Source organism: Microplitis demolitor, chromosome 1, assembly GCF_026212275.2.
Source record: "Microplitis demolitor isolate Queensland-Clemson2020A chromosome 1, iyMicDemo2.1a, whole genome shotgun sequence".
Classification (NCBI taxonomy): Eukaryota; Metazoa; Arthropoda; class Insecta; order Hymenoptera; family Braconidae; genus Microplitis; species Microplitis demolitor.
In genome coordinates this window covers 6,307,312-6,325,846 of record NC_068545.1, presented here as the reverse complement: position 1 = coordinate 6,325,846, position 18,535 = coordinate 6,307,312, and the positions used below count along the sequence as shown (strand labels likewise).

Sequence of the window (18,535 nt, the reverse complement as noted above, 5' to 3'; positions counted from 1 at the left end):
ACGAAATCACTCCAAATTACATTCGCACTGCGTGAAGGTAACTGCCCTAAAGTCAAACTAAATAACTTGGAGTTGCCAGTTGCTGAAGAGGTCAAATACCTAAGGCTACATCGCGATAGACGACTAACATGGAAAAAACATCTAACCAAAAAAAAAACGAACTCAACATCAAATTAAACAGAATGTACTGGCTAAATTAAACAGAAAGTCCCAATTCTCCACTGAAACTAAGCTATTGCTATATAAGACCATTCTAAAACCAATTTCGACCTATGGCATCCAACTCTGGGGCACCGCAAGCACTAGCAATGTCGAAATTCTTCAGCGATTTCAATCCCAGGCTCTCAGATCCATCATCAACGCACCGTTGTTCGTATCTAACAAAACTCCACAAGGATTTATATGTTAACACAGTCAAAATCTCGCGTTACAGTACAAAATACCACGTCACTCCACAAACATTGGTGAACGAAGTTGTTTGTTATGACCGCTGTGACAACTAAGCCGTGAGACAACTATACCCGGTCTCTCCTGCTAGTCTCTGCTGAGTCCTCATATATTAACTGATTTTCTTTTCACATTGCATTAAATTATATATAAAAAATTAATACAGTAATGCTTCTTAGGTTCCTTATGGAAACTTCGAGGCAGTCAAATTCTCATCTACGTAGATACGTTGTTTTGTCTACCAATGGACTGCGTCGACTTTCTAAAAATACTTATCAGTAATATTTCCGTTCAAATGAATCAGAAACTATAAACTTAAAATAATAATTAAATAAATTATATTTATTTAATTTATAAATTTTAACGAAACGTAACAGTAAAAATATTTTGAAACAAATAAATAAAAAGAAAAAAAATATTTGTATGATTTAATCATAAAAAAAATGATGCTCAAATTGTTTGAAAAGTATTTTAGTGTCAACGTGATTAGGATACGCATAAAGTGATTTTTGAACTGCAAGATATGCAGTTTGTAAGTCACCAACCTGAAAAATATTTTTTTATTAGTTATTAAATAACTATTAATAATAATTATAAATTATAAATTATTAATTTTACATCGTGTGCTAAAAAAGCGCTGTTGAAATGAGGTTCGTACATATAATCAACAATACTAGCAGCCGCATGAAAATAAGTTCGTGCTGCAGTTAAATTTCCTTTTTTAATTTCTAGTACTCCCAAATTATTGTAAGAACTTGCATGTCTATTATCTATAGATACCGCTAATCGAAGACATTCTTCAGCTAGAATATAATCCCCTCTTACCTGAAAATATTTTTTAATTGATTAATATATTTATTTTTATTTTTAAATTCTAAATAAATAAATTACTTACAATAGCAATGTGAGAAATGTTGTACCAAATATCAGCAGCATTTTCATTAGTGGCAAGACTTAAAGCTCTTTCAAAACATGATATTGTATGATCCCATTGTTGTGCGTAGAAACAACATAAACCAAGATTATTAAGTAATTCTGCATTGTATACTCCCATTTGAAGTAATCTCCTAAAAATTTTACCAATAGTTTAATCCTTAAAGATCATGAGTTCGAAAAGACTCCTCATAGTTTTAAACTCTAAATTTTCATATCTAATTCTTCTCATTTTTAACTCTAAATATCTCAATAGCTATTCAGTTTTTGAAAAAAGTATAAGATACCTTTTTTGTAGAGAATTTAAAACGCTACAAAAAATAATAAGTGCAGTTTTTCGAAAAATTCAATATTTTCAAAGATATTTGGAATAAACGAATTTATGATGAAAAGTTTTGAACTTGATTTATTAAAATAAATATATTTTTTGGAAAATTAAATTTTTTCATCAATTCTGTGTCAAAGTATATTTATTTTCCAATAATTTGCCACAAAATATTAATAATCAATAAAGTTATAGTTATTCGTACATAAAAATCTAACGACTTTTTTTATGATAAAAATTTTTTTATAACTCAAAATTAAAATTTATAATAAAAATCAATATTAGCTTTAATATAAATTTTTTAAATTATATATCGATCAAATTTAAAAAAATATTGATTGGTTTGGTCTCAACAGCTGGAAAGACGCTGGGATCTTATAGAGCCTTTGTGAGCGTTACGATTCGGAAATTGTGACTATTGAAGATTAAAAAATATAAATATAAGGAGCTGGTGATTAATAATATTTTTACCGATAATATCGTAGTCCTAATTCTGGTTGGTCATTATAAAAATGATGCATTCCTATACTTGCGATAGCTTCACTATTAGCAGCATCTTCTTGTGCTACCATTTTATAATATTTAACTGACATTGTTGTACTATTTAATCCTTCAAAAACTCTAGCCATTTCTGTGAGAATCGTTACCTTTAATATCATAAAGTAAAAATATTTAATTTTTTTTTATAACTCTCTGTATGGAAGAAATATTATTTGTGGCCACTACTCCATTTTTGGACATTTATTTTAATTGATCAAAGAGTATAAAAAAGCTTGTATTGTAATAGTGTGATAAAAGTATATTTGAACACATGTTAAAACTTAATTGTCATTGCGTGTTTTACAAATTATTTTATTAAAATTTTTCAAGTGTCCAAATCTGGCCTTAAAGTGGCTAAAAACGGTGCTTTTGTAAAAACAATTCGATCTAAAATTGTTCATAGCCGTGAATTTTTAAACTTGAGATGATTCTGAACTTTGAGTTAATCATTTTTGGAAATATTCAAGAGTAAAAATAATTTTAAATTGAAAACTTTTTGGAAAACAATCCGATTTGAAAATATTACTAGTTTGAAAAACGTTAAAGAGACTTTAAAACCAATCATGAACGTTTTTTGTGTTTTCGTAGGAACTTTTCGAAAATTAGATCTGGGGATTAAAAATTTTTCTACTTTAAAATTTTTTTTAATTATTTTTCCAAAAATTATTAACTCAAACTTCAGAATTGTCTCAAGTTTGGAAGTTCACTGTTATCAACTTTTTAGAATTATTTTTTTTTTTACATGGGTTCCTCTACACTAAATAACAGTAAAAAATTATTTGAAATATACTAACATCGTTCGGAAAATATTCAAGGCCTCGTTTACATAAATCTAAAGCAGCCAGAGGTTGATCTAGTCTTATAAATACTCTAATTAATCTTACAATTATGTCTATATTTTTGTGCTCTTTTAAGGCTGATTTAAATTGTTCTTCTGCGTCTCTAACAAGCCCAAGAGTGTAATAACATTTGCCTAGTTGTACTTTCCACCACCAATCTTTGAAATTAGATGCTTGAATTGCCTGTACTGCTAAATCTAGTGCCTATATTTTATTAATATAAGTATTATTAAATATGAGAATAAAAAATATCATTAAAAATTATGAACTTCTTGATTAAAAAATTATCTCAAACAATTATTTCAATTAATTTGAGATCTTCATTCATCATGATAAGTACTTCTTATATCAAGCGGTGACTTTATTAGCAAAATAATTTATCAGCGCAAGGATATCGGCTGTTCAAAATTTTGTTTTTTTTTTTTTTTTTTTTTTTTTAGTGTAAGGTAAGAGAACCAGCACCCGACCACTCATGTATTTTTATATCAATATTTACTAAACTTTACTAAGTACAATTTTATAAATACATGGAGTGATTGAATACTAGTTCCTTGATCGGGTATTAGGTATTTTACTACACAGAAAAAAAAGTTATCTTGAGTCAAGAAAATATTTTAAAAGATAAACACTTTTGAGAATCAAGTTAAAATTTTTTTAAGCCATAAAAGGATTTGTCTTGATCAATGGAGATTTCTACTTCATGTGAGACAATTGAGGTTTTCTAAAAAATTTTCTTAAATCATATTTACTTTTAGTCCGGAACTTTTTTTTCTGTGTATACTACAGCAATAATTAATTAAATAGACTAACATTTCTTGCATCATGTTCATGATAAAAAATATATTCAAAAAGAGGTTTTGCAATTCCACTTTTACTTGCATATTTCGATATATTTAATCGTGAAATTTGAATAAATGGTCCATCAGGCTCTGATAACATTGATGCTGTTCCAAGTCTTACTGCCCGTCCTGATGAAGTAGTTATAGGTCTCGCAGTCATTGCCGTACGAGGTGTTCTTAAAGCTTGCTCTACTGTCTGAGCATTGGCAGATTGTGTCATAGGTCTTATTGAACCAGTGACAGGTCTTCCTATATATTTCAAAAATTTAATGTATATTTTTATAAAATTAAAAAAAAAAAATTGAATTACCTGATTGAGTTTTAGGACGAACACCTTGACCTATCATAGCAGTACCTGGATGTTTTAACGACGTACCAGGTCTAGGCATTGAAGCTATCGTATAATTGTCTAATAAACTTTCAGCGATACCTTCTTCTTCGCCTTCAATATCATCCACATACAATTGTAACGTTAATGCTCGCATTTTTAATATCCAAACAGCCTTTATAAATTAGTAGAATTCATATATTTTATTGTATATATAAAATTGTAGGTAGAAAAATGGATAGAATAATATTTTTTAAATATAAAATTAACTTTACCTGATCTAATGGTTTCTTTCTGAGTAAATTAGTACATATTGTTGCACATTCTTCATATTTTCGACGATTAAATAAACTTATCGCATTAAACAGTTCCATTTTTGTTTTTAAACTTTATTTTTTATTTTTTCTAGTGTCTGAATGAATACACCTGTTCCATACCTGCTGTAATAATTTCATATAGTAAAATATCGATTATTTTTAGTACACTTGTAGCGCTCAATAAATAGGACGCCGCAACAATAATTTGTTTTTCAAATACAAGAATGTACAATAACTTTAATTTGTTTATATGAAAAAAAATTAGTAAGAGTAAAATTTAAATACATAATTTTTTCCACTTTATTTTATTGTTTTGTACACGGAAAGAAAATTATGGAAAGTTTTGCTATGCATTATGAAAATAGTTCCCATAATGGTATCCCTGATTAAACAACTGAATTCAACCGAATTTAAAATTTTAATTCTGTTATATTCTGTCAAATTCTGCAAAACAGAATTTAATTGAATTGAAAATTTGAATTTGAATTAAACAGAATAAAACCGATTTAAAAATTTCAAATTCGTTTTAATTCAGTTTAACTCGGATTCAGAACCAGAAATTGGAAAATTATTTTCGAATTAATCAGAATTAAACCGAATAGAATTATTTAAATTCATTTTAATTTGGACAAATTCTGGTTTTCTGGCCGAATTAGACAGAATTCATTTTTGGGTTAGGTACTGAATTAACAGATTTTATCTGAATTGAATAGAATTAAAAATTTAATTCTGTTTAATTCAATCGAATTCAGTTCTTTAATCAGGGATAGGAATTGTACCCATACTATTAGAGGGATGGTTCCTATATATTATGGGAACCATTCCAATAATAGTATGGATACAATTCCTATACCATTATGGGAACTGTTCTCATAATAGTATGGGAATTATTCCCATATCATTATGGGAACCATTCCCATAACGGTATGGGAACTATTCCGATACTATTATGGGAACTATTCCCATAATGTTATGGGAACCATCCCTATAATATCATAAATTTTTTTTTTGCAAAATAGAGTATAATTTTTTTCAAAATTTGATATTTTATCGAAATTTAGATTTTTATTTCGAAAATTTGAATTTTCTTGAATGTTCTGCGCTGAAAAAAAATTTTTGATAAAAATTTTAATGTTTTTGCCGAATACGAATTTTTCTATCAATGTTTGAATTTTTGTTTTTATATCTAATAATATTTCAGTGTATTGTAGAAGTGATTTCCACACTTTTCTTTAAATTAATATTTTCATGATAGTATGAGAATCATTCCCATAATATTATAGGAATGATTCCCACAATGCTATAGGAACTATTCCCATAATATTATGGGAACCATTCCTATAATGGTATGGGTATCGTTCCCATAATTATGGGAACTATTCCTATAATTATAGAAACTATCCCCATAATTTTCTTTCCGTGTATGAAATGAAAAATAAAAATGTTGAATCATCAAACAGTTGAAATTTAAAAATTTTTGTCATATAAGAAATGAGCGGGCAAAACAGACCACTGAAAAATTTGGTTAATTTTTCTTTTTAAAATTATTCAGAATCGTCATTTACAATTCTTATCATTTTTGTACAATTTTCGATGTTAAAATTTTTTTTTCAAAGTTTTTTTTTAATAAATTTTTTAAATATTTTTTTTCAGGAATTTTTCACTTGAACGATGTATCTTTGGCCTAAAAAAAAAAAATTCTTGAATTTTCTAGTTTTTGTACGGACTTTGAAATTTTTTAGATTCATCATTAGTGAGTAACCATAGAAAAAAAGCTTAAGAAAAATTTTTGTAATTTTTTCTTCGACAAATTAATTAATTATGATCGCAGTTGCAAGCTGTCATAATTATCAAATGAATTTAGCAACTCGAGTTTTATAAATGATATATTTCATACGATTAATGACAGATAGATAAATAAATTTTTTGTTAAAATGGAGGACAGAATAAAAAATAATGATTCTCTTATTATAAAATTATCTAATTCGAGGTTTGGTATTTTTTAAATTTAAATATCAATATTGAATTTAAATTTTATTTTATATTATTTTTCTTCCATAATAGTATAGATAAAAAATTAGAAGATTTTTTAACCAAAAAATCCATATATGAACAATTTAATGAAGAAAATTTACAAAAATTATACAATGAATTTTCGGTAAGTTATCTTTTGACGTAATTTAAAAATTATTTATTTAAATTATAATATTTTATATTATTTTTTTACCAGGCAATTAAAGATGGAGAAATTTATGAGAATGAATTGCATGAAATTTTCGAAAAAATTTTATCAATTAAAATTCCCAAAGAGGAATTTAATGTATTATTTAAAAAAATAGATACTTCGCGGGACGATAGAATAACGTGGGATGAATTTTTGTCTCATATGTTATTAGAATTTCGGTTGAAAGGAACTGCGACATTAAAATCACAACCTCTAGAACTGCCACTAGTAGGTTCACCGAAATTAATTAAAAGTCGGCATCCTTATGCTATTTGTAAAGTAATATTATATCCAGACATTTCAATTCAAGACAAATCATCAAGGATGAACTCATGTAAATATTTAACTGCTAGTAAAGACGGTACTATAAATTATTGGTCTGCCGATTTTACTCATCAACGACAAGTCAAAGCTATTAATCGTAAGTTGACAACACTTAACAACACGGAGAAAATTTAATTATACTATCTACAATACTAATTTATTAATTTCAACTATTTTAAATGGTAGCGATATTTTTCAGTGGTAAAATAATTAGTTTTACTATTGAGAATGATAACAGTAACAATTTATAGTGCGACGATTACTTTCGAAGATACTAATTGTAACTATTAACGCTGATGTTTAAATTCTTTATTAATTTCGATAGTAATTATTATTTGGGCTGATAGTAACTACTATCATCAGGTTATTAAAAATTGCAATGTTGATAAGTTATAGTTAGTTAAGATAATAAAAGTTAGAATTACTGATTACATGGAAAAAATAAACTTTAAAAAGTATTGTTTGAAATTATAACCTGAAAACTGGGTATTGATATGGGAAATTTTAACATTTCAAATGATAAATTTTATAACACGTCGTCAATTTTTTAAGTATCCGTTACGATTTTTAAAGTTCAAATCGTAATTTTTCTTGCATAGACAATAAATTTTCATACACGGTGAAAAAAATTAAAGAATTTTTACTAAATTTGAAAAAAAAATTACAGTCCGAGATTTAATCTTGAAACGTTAAAAAAATCAAAACTCGTACAAAACTCAAAGTAAAAATTACAACATATTATTTAGAATAATAATTTCAGTTGATTATGAAAATTATAAATTATAAATTATAATGTACCAATAATTTTGACTGTTGTACTTAGTAAATATTAGTTAACGCGCTTTGTGAAAGATGTATTCTGGCGAGTAATTTTTACAATCCAGATAGTAATTTTTACAATCTCAAATAGTAATTTTATCTCCTGGAATAGCAATTTGTTTTAGCGACATTCTAAAATGTACAGTACCTATGTAGAATTACATCGGAGATGTAATATTTATCAACTACGAAACAAAAATTGTGACTAATGTACTAACTTTTAATAATTCTGAAAACAATTTCTACTTTTTGTAACATTGAACTATTTTTAAATGATTAAGTAAATATTTATTTTTTCCAAGCGAAAATTTAACGAAGCTGTATTGTAATTATTTTGATAAGTGAAAATTACAGTCTAGATAGTAATAATTTAAATAAAAAATTAATTTTCTACAAATCATCGTAATTTTTTTTATGGATTGTAATTTTTTATTTGAGATAGCAAATTTTTCATTATAATTGTAATTATTATTTAATTTTGACCTGCATTTTTCTTCATGTACTTATCCTGTAATTATTCAAGTTTTAATTATGAATGAAAAAATTACTATTTAGAATGATAGTATTTACTGATATTACTTTATCATTATATTACTTGTCGTTCTCAATACATATAGTTCATTTTTTTCCGTGTATCATCAATAGTTGTAGATTTTGCCATATAGTTGGTAGAAACTACGATTCAACTTGTTTATCTAATAATTTTAAATGATATTGGCTACTATCGAATTTAGTTTAAAAATTTTACTGTATCTAGATGATAACTTTTACTACAAAATTCTCTTCCTGTATAGTGAATATGAATTTTATTTAAATCCGAATTCACTCCACCCCTCGGAAATCCGGAGTTTAAAAAAAAATCAATCTGCGTACAAAGCAAATAGGAAGTTTTTTTTCAGAGGAATAATTTCGAAGTGATGTGAACTTTATTTAAATCTGCATTGGGAAATTAAAAACAATTTTTTAAAAAGTGGGGGTAGCGTTTTGAAGTTCGCCGCCAGATGACTCTATTTAATGCTTTCTCGCAATGACTCGTCATGCACTACGTTTTGTATATATAAAAGTTTTAAACGTTAGTAAAACGTACTTGCTTCGGCAGTACATATACTAAAATTGGAACGATACAGAGAAGATTAGCATGGCCCCTGCGCAAGGATGACACGCAAAATCGTGAAGCGTTCCACATTTTTTTATAAATAAATAATTTGAATTGTTTATTTATTTTTATTAAAATGTCTCTTTAATTCATAATTTTTAAACATACTTTACTATTTTATTTTCTTCAAGGATAATATCAAAAAATATATATTAATGGAGCTATTATTGATCACTTTAAATGATGAGGTATGATATCAAAATAGTATTCATCCTAGTAAAGTTTATCACACACACAGTTGAACAAAAAGAAAATTACATGAAGCCAAATTTTAAATTGAATCGTTTATTTGAGAAACCCCATAAGTCAATAAAACAAAATTTTTCAGGAAACACAAAAAACTTTAATTCTGTGCTTAAAATTAAAATACAATGAATAGTTTTCTGTAGAAAATTTAATTTCCTACAAAATTTCATTAAAATGTTTTTGTTATAAAGTCAATACTTCAGTAGATATTGTAATTCTTTGACACTGGTTACTTTTTGGACTAAAATTGTGGGCAATATTAAAGATATGAAAATATATATAAAAACAAGAGATAAAAAGTAAGAAAATTCTTAAAAATTATTTACATTTGTAAGCCTCATAAAATTATTTGTTGAATTGACAAAAAGAAATTAAATTTCTCGTAATAAGTACTGTTCGTTTAACGGAAGAATTTTCGTATGCTTCAACTAAGAAAAAAAAGTTGATTAAACCGAGAGAAAAATTTCTTGGGAGAAAAAATATACATAGAGAAAGGAGGAGTCGTCGGTACTAGACAACGACAATGGGAGTAGTTCGGTGCTCGCCACTAGATAGCGAATACCATATAAAGTGTCCCTGGTAAGAAACTTATTTCAGAGTTATTATATTAAATTTTTAGAGCAATTTTGGCAGCAATCTTCTCCACTTCCAGAGCGACTAACGTTGGCTATTTTTAAATCAGTTTTCACTGTTAAAATTTTTCATAATTTATCGTATTACTCCGAAGAGTCCCACTTTAGAAAATCCAATAATTGCCGTCGATTTATTGGACAGGGATCCGTACTCTCTCCCCCGGGATCTTACTGATCAATAAGTTATACTCTCTTGCTAACTGGTTATCATTAATGTTAATATTGGGCCTAGCATTCGACTTATAATTTTTACTAAATTTTAATTAATTGTCAAAAATTTTTTAAATTATTAATTTTAAACTTGTCGTTCAGTTACAAGTACTCTCAACCTCACATTGCCATTCGGAATATATTTATCATAATTAGGGTTATTAAGCTTTAAAAACTTTTCAAAATTAATCTTATTATTAATATAAGTACATTCTTTGAAGAACGAATAATCCTCTTCGTTTATTTGAATCTCGATTTTCACTTTAGTTTCAATGTTGGGTGAGAAGGTCGGCGATTATAGCATAAACCGAATCTTCTTTCGAAAGCTTTTAAATCTCTTTTAAATTTTAAAGCTCTTGAAAGCAACAAATAATTTTCGAGTCTTACAAATGTATATAATTTTGAAAAATTTTCTTACTTTTTTTTAATTGAAACTACTTAAAAACATTATTTAAAGTTGATTAACTTATGGGGTTTCTGAATCAAACGGAAAAAAAAGTTATAAAATCATTATTTCCTTTATTTTTTCCACTCACATAATTTATTAGACTAATAAAATGAAGTATATAGTATGTATTTAAATTCTGAAACTCAAAAATTACAAAAAATAATAATTAATTTAAGTATTTTAATTAGTCATATTATTTTTTTTTTTTTCAAAAAAAGCGCAAATTTTAAATAAAAAAAAAAAAAAAATTATTTCTGTAAAACTAAAACTGCATGTGTTTATTTGAAAAACCCCATAAGTTGTTAACTTATAGGGTTTCTCAATAAAACGAAATTATCGTCACCCCGTTGATTGTTTATTAAACACTGATTCGATGGATATTTTTATTAATTTCTATGGAAGGACATCTAAAAAACTCAAAAATGCAAAAAACCCAATTTCGAAAAAACATGACTTATGGGGTTTCTCAAATAAAAGATTCAACTGTAACACTGACATTTAAATTCTTTATTAGTTTAGATAATAATTATTATTTAGGCCGATGGTAACTATTACCACCAGATTATTAAGAATTACGATGCTGATAATGGTTATAATTAGTTATGATAATAAAAGTTATAATTTCTGATTATCATCAATAGTTGTAGATTTTACCATATAGTTGCTAGATATTACAATTCAGATTGTTTATCTAATAATTTATATGATGATAACTTCAGCTTTAAAATTCTCTCTGATAACAGATAAATATTTTTAAAAAATTTCCTTATTTTCTTTATTAACTATTATTTTAGCTTCTTTAAGAGTATCTCGCACAATGATAATAGACATGATCGCAATGCCGGATGTAAAAATTATTTGCGTAAATTCAGCAGAACGTGAACTCCGATTTTATGATATTGCAATTAATAAATTTGAATTAAGAATGAGAGTAAGTAGAAAAATCGCTTTTTTTTTAATTCTTAATGTAATTGTTTATTTTTTTTATTTCAGATACACAGTTTCAAAGATGCTGTTGTATGTATGAGTTATTTTTTTAATGAACATTTGAAAGACGATTCATGTATAATATTAGGAGACACAAATGGTTCCGTTTTTATAATTACATTTAATCCAGTGGATAGAGGTCCTTTTAAACAACAACCTGACTGTGATGTTTTTGAAATTCATTACGAGAACGCTCTTAAAGTATGCTTATTAGAGCATAGACATTCGAGTCCTAATTTTCTATATATTTTCTATGCATTTTCTCGGTAAGCGGACTTTTTCGGAAGTGAAGGCTGGTATGCCCACTTTTCGGATTCGGAAATGTAAATATTGTAATTTAAAAAGGAAATGAACAATATTTAAAGAAAAAAATTGTTTTTTTCGGGCATGCACAGACACGCGAGTTCTAATTTTCTATAAAATTTCTATGCATTTTCTCGGTAAGCAATTTTTTTCGAAATTGAAGTCTGGGATACCTACTTTTGGCATCCGGAAATTTTCGAATAGAAAATTTCTATTTTTCGGGCATAGACACGCGAATCAAGTACCCGATTTATAATCCTTCTTAAGCGGACCTAAATAAGTATTTTTCATACTTTATACTCTTATTAGCTCCTATGGATTCTAAAAAATCAAAATTTAACATCTCTCTATAACCTATAAAAACTATTCATTCTCATTTGGTAGGATAAATTCTTAAATTCCTGATTAAAACCTAAGTATTCTACGTGTGACCAATTCCCAACTCCTACATTAGTCCTTTAAATTCTAATTTTTTTTCTTTAATTTAAAATCTTTCGGTGGACCTATCGAATCCCTATTAACACTTTATACGCTTAATAACTTATAACGATTCTATATCAGAAAAATATCATTCTTTTTAAATTTAAATTGATAGGTTCAAATAAATATGTTAAAACTGTAAGTCTACTAGGTCCTAATAAATAATGTAGAATTACTAGGCTTAAATAAGCTTTTATGGTATGTTTAGGCTCTGATAAGCATTAATAATTTTAAATTTTAGCGCCTATTTAACAACTAAATATGTCATTTCCTCCCGTAACTGACATTTGTAGGATTTATATAGGACTTGTTTTTCCATACAAATTAAGTACTTAGGAAGTCCTTTTCTTTCTTGATCCTAGAATTTCTAGGTTCTAGCAAGGTTTCAAATTTTGACTCGGATTACCATTATTCATTTAACAAAAAAATATTTTATTTTTTTGTTAAATGAAATAAAAATATTAATAAATTATTGAACGAAAAAAAATGTCTAATAATTATGAAATATAGGTAATTATTTGTTATTTTTAGAATAATATTATTGGTTTGAAAATGACAGCATTCAATGCTATCCATAGTAACTGGGTGTCTCAAGTAAATTATTATAAAAGTTATCGAGCTTTTATTTCATGCTCAAAATGTTCAGAAACATCTTTATTTTTTTGCGATATCACTGGAACTAAAATGCAATATAGTTTCAACGTTCCTTTGGGAATATCATGTTTTGCTTTTCATGAAGGTTTGCTCATAATAACATATTATTTTAAATAAATATATAAACAGCATTACTTTACGTATAGGAAAAGAATTATTGCTAACTGGTGGCCCTGATTGTTTAGTACGAGCATGGAATCCTTTTGTGGCGATAAAAGCTAATGCTATTTTTCAAGGTCATCAAACACCAATATGTGCTATTATAATACACGATAGTGCAGAGAAAGCTTACACACTATCTAAAGATAGATGTATTAAAGTCTGGGACATTGAATCTCAAATTTGTATTCAAGTAAAATATATTTTTATTTAATTTAAAATCAATTTTCTATTGAGTAAACAACTCATGTTTTAATTAGACGTACAATCGATTGCCAAGTGAACTCAGTGAATATACTATGATGTCAGTTGTTTATAATTCTGTTACACATCAACTGGTAATAGCAAGTATGATGATAGCGGTTGTAATTTGTGAAAAAATAATTGATAAAACTAAATCTGATGGTGAAAGTCACACTAAAAAAATCACTTGTGTTATTTATAATCCTTTATTCAAAGTGGTTTGTCTTTAATCTATTTTTAATTAATTAGTTTATTTTTATTTTTTAATAGTATATTACACACTAAGGGAGGAAAGTAGGATATTTTTACCCGTGTGTGTAATTGGCAAACACTTGGATCGGGTCGTCCTCTATCTTCCTCCGTGGTGCGTATATGATTTTTCACCAGGCCTACACTTGAAAAATTAAATTTTTGCCTCCTTTTACAGGAAGAATGGCGCATGCGCTAATTTTTGTCATTTGTTTTCTCATAAATTAAAAGAACGACTTTCTTCCCTTCAAACAGGGCAAGAATGTAAACTTTCAGGTGCAGATCTGGTAAAAAGTTGTATACACACCACGGAAGAAGGTAGAAGACAACCCGGTAACCAACCTAATAAACTTTGCAAATTGAATTTGACAATTTGAACTTTTGTAAATTTGAACTTTTATGAATAAAGTAACCTATGAATATTCAAATATTACCGCCAAAAATAGCGGTCTGTAATAATTTATTTAACAAAATAACAATAGTATATTTAACAAATTAATTTTCAAGCGTATAGATTTATATATTTTATCACGCACACAAAACCTGAGAAAAAAGATAAGTTCAAATATACAAAAATTCAAATTGCCAAAGTTCAAATTGTTAAGTTCAAAGTGTAAAAGTTCAAATTTTCGAAGTTCTTTAGATATGGAACCGACAACCCAATCCACGTGTTCGCCAATTACACACGTGGGTTGAAATGTCATATTGAAATTTCCTCCCTTGATGTGTAATATACTATTTAATTTATTTAAAATATTATTTTAAATTAATTAGATAATAACAACTGGAGTTGATTCTTATATAATTATGTGGGATCCTTGGTGTGGACGTTGTATATATGTGATCAGAGATGCTCATACTGAAATGTATTTAGGAAAATTAAAACAACTTCCAATTACTGCAGCAACTTTTGATCCTTGCAATCAATTATTAATTACTGGCGCGATAGATGGTTCTTTGAAAGTTTGGAGTTTTAGCTCTGGTACTTGTGTAAAGACGATGATGATTGAACGAAAATGGTAATTTCAAGTTTCTTAATAATAATTATATTTTGAAAAAACCTGGAGTAAACATGGAATTTTTCTCAATCCGAATTCACTCAGTCGTTCGAAGTCCCGAAATTTAAAAAAAATAACTCTGCAAACGGAATAAATATGGAGTTTTGTTTAAAGGAATGATTTCGTAGTGATGTGGATTTTATTTCAATCTGCATAATACGTCTTCATTCTGCAAATTTTTGGCACTATTATTTTTATTAATTATTTATCATTTATTTGATTGATTATAGTAAAATTACAGCGATAATTTGGTTGAAAAATCGAATTCTTTGTACTGGACAGAATCTCGTATATATTACAGAGTTTGCAGACACTGAAACGGGAATTTATCGAAAAATTTGGAAAAAACAACATACTGGTGGTATATTATCTGTTGCTGTAAAACTTCCTCAAACTCTTGCTACTAGTTCTGCAAATGGTGAACTTATTTTGTGGTACTTGGAGTCTGGTCAGCCATACAAAATATATCACCTTTTCAATCCAGTTAAAGGGTAAATTTAAATATTATATTCACTTTATAGCAAAATAACGCGGGCGCAATGCAATTTTACGGTAAATTGCTGTTCTTTTGCCACAAAATGCCAAAATTCTTACGAGTACCGTAAATTAGGGTAATTTACCGTAGTTCGGACCCGACAGAAGATTAAAGTATAAATTTACTTATTTAAAAATATTGAAATGATTGAAATTAATAATTTAATTAGATATCGATGGATGGATTATAAAGAAAATCCATGTGAGCTATTATACAAAAAAAGTGAAAATCAAAACACAATAAAAGAAAATTCAAAAATAGTCGGCCTTGCTATTTTATTTCTTACTACAAGACCGATAACACCCAACATCGGAAGTCTATTAGTATCTTTGAATTCTGGGCTAATTCAAGTATGGAGTCATCATCCGGCTGGTGGATTGCTCGGAGATTTTACAGCGATTCATACTGATAAAGATTATTGTCTTAGTTTATCTTCAGATCCTGAAAATAATTTTTTAATAACAGGTGAATTACAGATACTTGAAATTTATGATAACCTTCTGTTATAAAACAACCGATTTATTAATAGGACATTCCGTGGGATATATCAAAGTTTGGTTAATGAAGAATTATAAAATTCAATCATCTTTAAAAATAAATATGGCTAAATTGAAATTGGAATTTTGTTTTCTATGGAAAGATCGTATTATAGGTCGTGCAAAAAGAGCGATTCGTAATCAAAAATTACCAATGCTCTTATCTTCTTTTCGAGGTCATACGATGCCTGTAAATTCTGTTCAATTTATACCAAATGCTAGACTAATTGCAAGGTAATATTACATGCCATACTCTTGTTTGAAATAAATAGTTCGATTGAAATTATATATGAATCATTTAGTGTAATATTTACTAAAAAAATAATATAACTGTTAGATGAATATTTTCTTATGGTTATATAATAATAATATATTATTACAAAAATAATAATAATAAATTTTCTATAAGTGGGAGTTCAGATCGGACAGTTAGATTGTGGACATTTGGCGGTCAATATATCGCTACTTTAGGAACATTTAAGGAATGGAAAACAATCTTACCTAATGTTCCAGCTGCTAAATATTATGAAGACAGTAAAATTCCACCCGATATTAGCAAAATTGGTTCATCGACTACGTTGAAGGTGAGTTGTTTTTGTTTATCGCCGTAATTTAAGAAAATTCTAATAATTAATATTACTTATTATTTTTAGGTTCTCAGAGGTGGATCTATTTGGGTGAAATTTAAAAAAATAGACAAAGCTAAACAATTCGCCGAGCTAACTGACGATGAAAAGAATTTATTGTATGGCAAAAAATTAGATAATTCAGTTTTTGAATTTAATGCTTGTACTACTCCAAAAATTTACGAAGATATATACAATATTCGATAACTCTTTCTGTTACACTGCACTGAGAACTTTAAATAATAGAAATTACTATTAGCTCACACATATTTATAATAATTGTTACAATCCTATATGTTAACTGGAGTTAATTATTATTATTATTCTAAATAGTTATATTTATAATCTAGATGGTAACAGTTACTATCATAAATTATGGTAGTTAACATATAAATTAAGCCAGGGTTCAACCCGCGAATTTCGGTGGTTGCTGGTAAAAATTGTGAGCATAAAAAGCGATTTGTCTCAATCTATATTGAATTTACTGTAACTATACTAAAGAATTTTCACACATAATCTTGACAATTTTACAAGATATGAATTGTAATTTTACAAAATTTTTATTGGTAACTAGTTTAGTAAAATTACAATACGTATATAGTAATTTTACTCTACCTATAGTCGAAAAAAGTTTAGTGTGAATACAATACAATTACTATAATATTACTCAACTATTATACGAAAACTCCTTAGTAAAATTACAAAATAATTACAAAATATTTCTAACTTATTTAAAATAAATGTTTAGTAAAGTTACAATACGCTTTATCCCTCGCGGTTTTGAATCAGCCTGGAAACACCCTGGGAGTGGAAACACCCTCGGAGTGGAAACATGATGGAATCATGGTGGATCCAGGGTGGTTACAGGGTGGGTTTGTGCCATTTTATCACCGTGTATACACGGTGGTTACACGGTGTTTCCACGATGATTACACGGTGTATCCACGGTGATTACGTGGTGTACGTGGAATCACGGTGCGTACACCGTGTAACCGCCGTGGATCCACCGTGATTCCACCGTGTTTCCAGGGTGATTCAAAACCGCGAGGGATGTAATTTTACTAAACTAATATCCCAAGGATATTTAGTGAAATTACATTACACATATTGTTAATTTACTAGATTAATCACCGAAAAAAGTTTAGTAAAACTACAAAAAATTCGTTGTAATATCTTCAACTTTTAGACTACAAAATATATTGTAAATTTACAATACTATTATAAGCCGTAGGGTTTAAGGTTGTTCGGAAATTGCTGCGACATTTAGATAAAAATCTGAATTTTTAGTATGTTATTAATTAATATCAAATACGTATAAATTAATTTTTTCTGATTGAAATATCGCAATTTAACATACAGAGTATAGGAAACTTAGATTAAATGCCCTTGTATCGAGTTATGTAGTTGCTTCTTAAAAAGATAAAAAAACAAAAAACTTTTCTCTTTATTAATTAACTATCGTAGAATAGGTTGAAAATAGTTAAAAAGTGTTCTGAGAAATAATTTTGAAAATACACTTACCCAAAAAATTAAAGGAACAAGAAAATTTTATAAATTTTTTAGTGATTTTTGGAAGGTTGTATTTTCGTGAAAAATGATCGTATCGAAAAAAGAAAAACAGCAAATTGAAGCTTGAAATCTCTATTTTGAAGAGATTTCAGCAAAATAATTTTCTGAGCCACGGTTTTTACGGAATCATAAGAAATAGATCAAGACAAAATTTTTCTAAATTTTTTAGTTTTGTTTTTTAGGTCTACGGGGCCGGGAAATTTTTTTTTTCGAAAAACCCAATTCAAGGCTCGTTTAGAAAATTTATTCAGCTACAATTTGCATACTTTGTTTCTCTGTACGACAATTTGCTGCTGAGATAACAGCCTTCAAACGAAAAAGGATCCTTTTGTCTGTGATTATCGATATTTCAGCAACTAATGGTCGCACAGTAATTTAAAGGGCAGTTCGAGAAATTTGAATAAATTTCCTACAAGCCCCATTTTTGATTTAAAAAAAAAAATTTTTTCTTTTATCCTTAATATCAATTTGAAAAACCCACAAAAAATGGACATTCTGGTTTTTTAGTC

General features: G+C 27.6%; 2 protein-coding genes and 1 non-coding gene across 3 annotated transcripts; 2 read left to right on the top strand and 1 right to left on the bottom strand.

Annotated features, from left to right (window-relative positions):
• Positions 1 to 875: 875 nt before the first annotated feature.
• Positions 876 to 4,631, bottom strand: LOC103569600 (tetratricopeptide repeat protein 8). The gene is made up of 8 exons (XM_008546956.3): positions 4,527 to 4,631; positions 4,234 to 4,426; positions 3,895 to 4,172; positions 3,040 to 3,288; positions 2,177 to 2,352; positions 1,343 to 1,514; positions 1,066 to 1,272; positions 876 to 992 (listed from the first exon to the last, which is right to left on the bottom strand). Exons 1-8 carry the CDS (start codon positions 4,623 to 4,625, stop codon positions 876 to 878), a joined length of 1,491 nt encoding a protein of 496 aa, XP_008545178.3. The 5' UTR covers positions 4,626 to 4,631.
• A 1,428-nt stretch (positions 4,632 to 6,059) lies between these two features.
• LOC103569599 (WD repeat-containing protein on Y chromosome) lies at positions 6,060 to 16,664 on the top strand. The gene is made up of 13 exons (XM_053738124.1): positions 6,060 to 6,092; positions 6,799 to 7,213; positions 11,422 to 11,558; positions 11,621 to 11,815; positions 12,929 to 13,136; positions 13,198 to 13,403; positions 13,471 to 13,671; positions 14,477 to 14,721; positions 14,991 to 15,251; positions 15,465 to 15,760; positions 15,825 to 16,065; positions 16,241 to 16,415; positions 16,485 to 16,664. The coding sequence occupies exons 1-13, from the start codon at positions 6,060 to 6,062 to the stop codon at positions 16,662 to 16,664; spliced, it is 2,793 nt and encodes a 930-aa protein (XP_053594099.1).
• On the top strand, positions 9,019 to 9,125 carry LOC128668937 (U6 spliceosomal RNA). The gene has a single exon (XR_008404494.1). It is a non-coding gene; the product is annotated as a U6 spliceosomal RNA (small nuclear RNA).
• Positions 16,665 to 18,535: the final 1,871 nt, after the last annotated feature.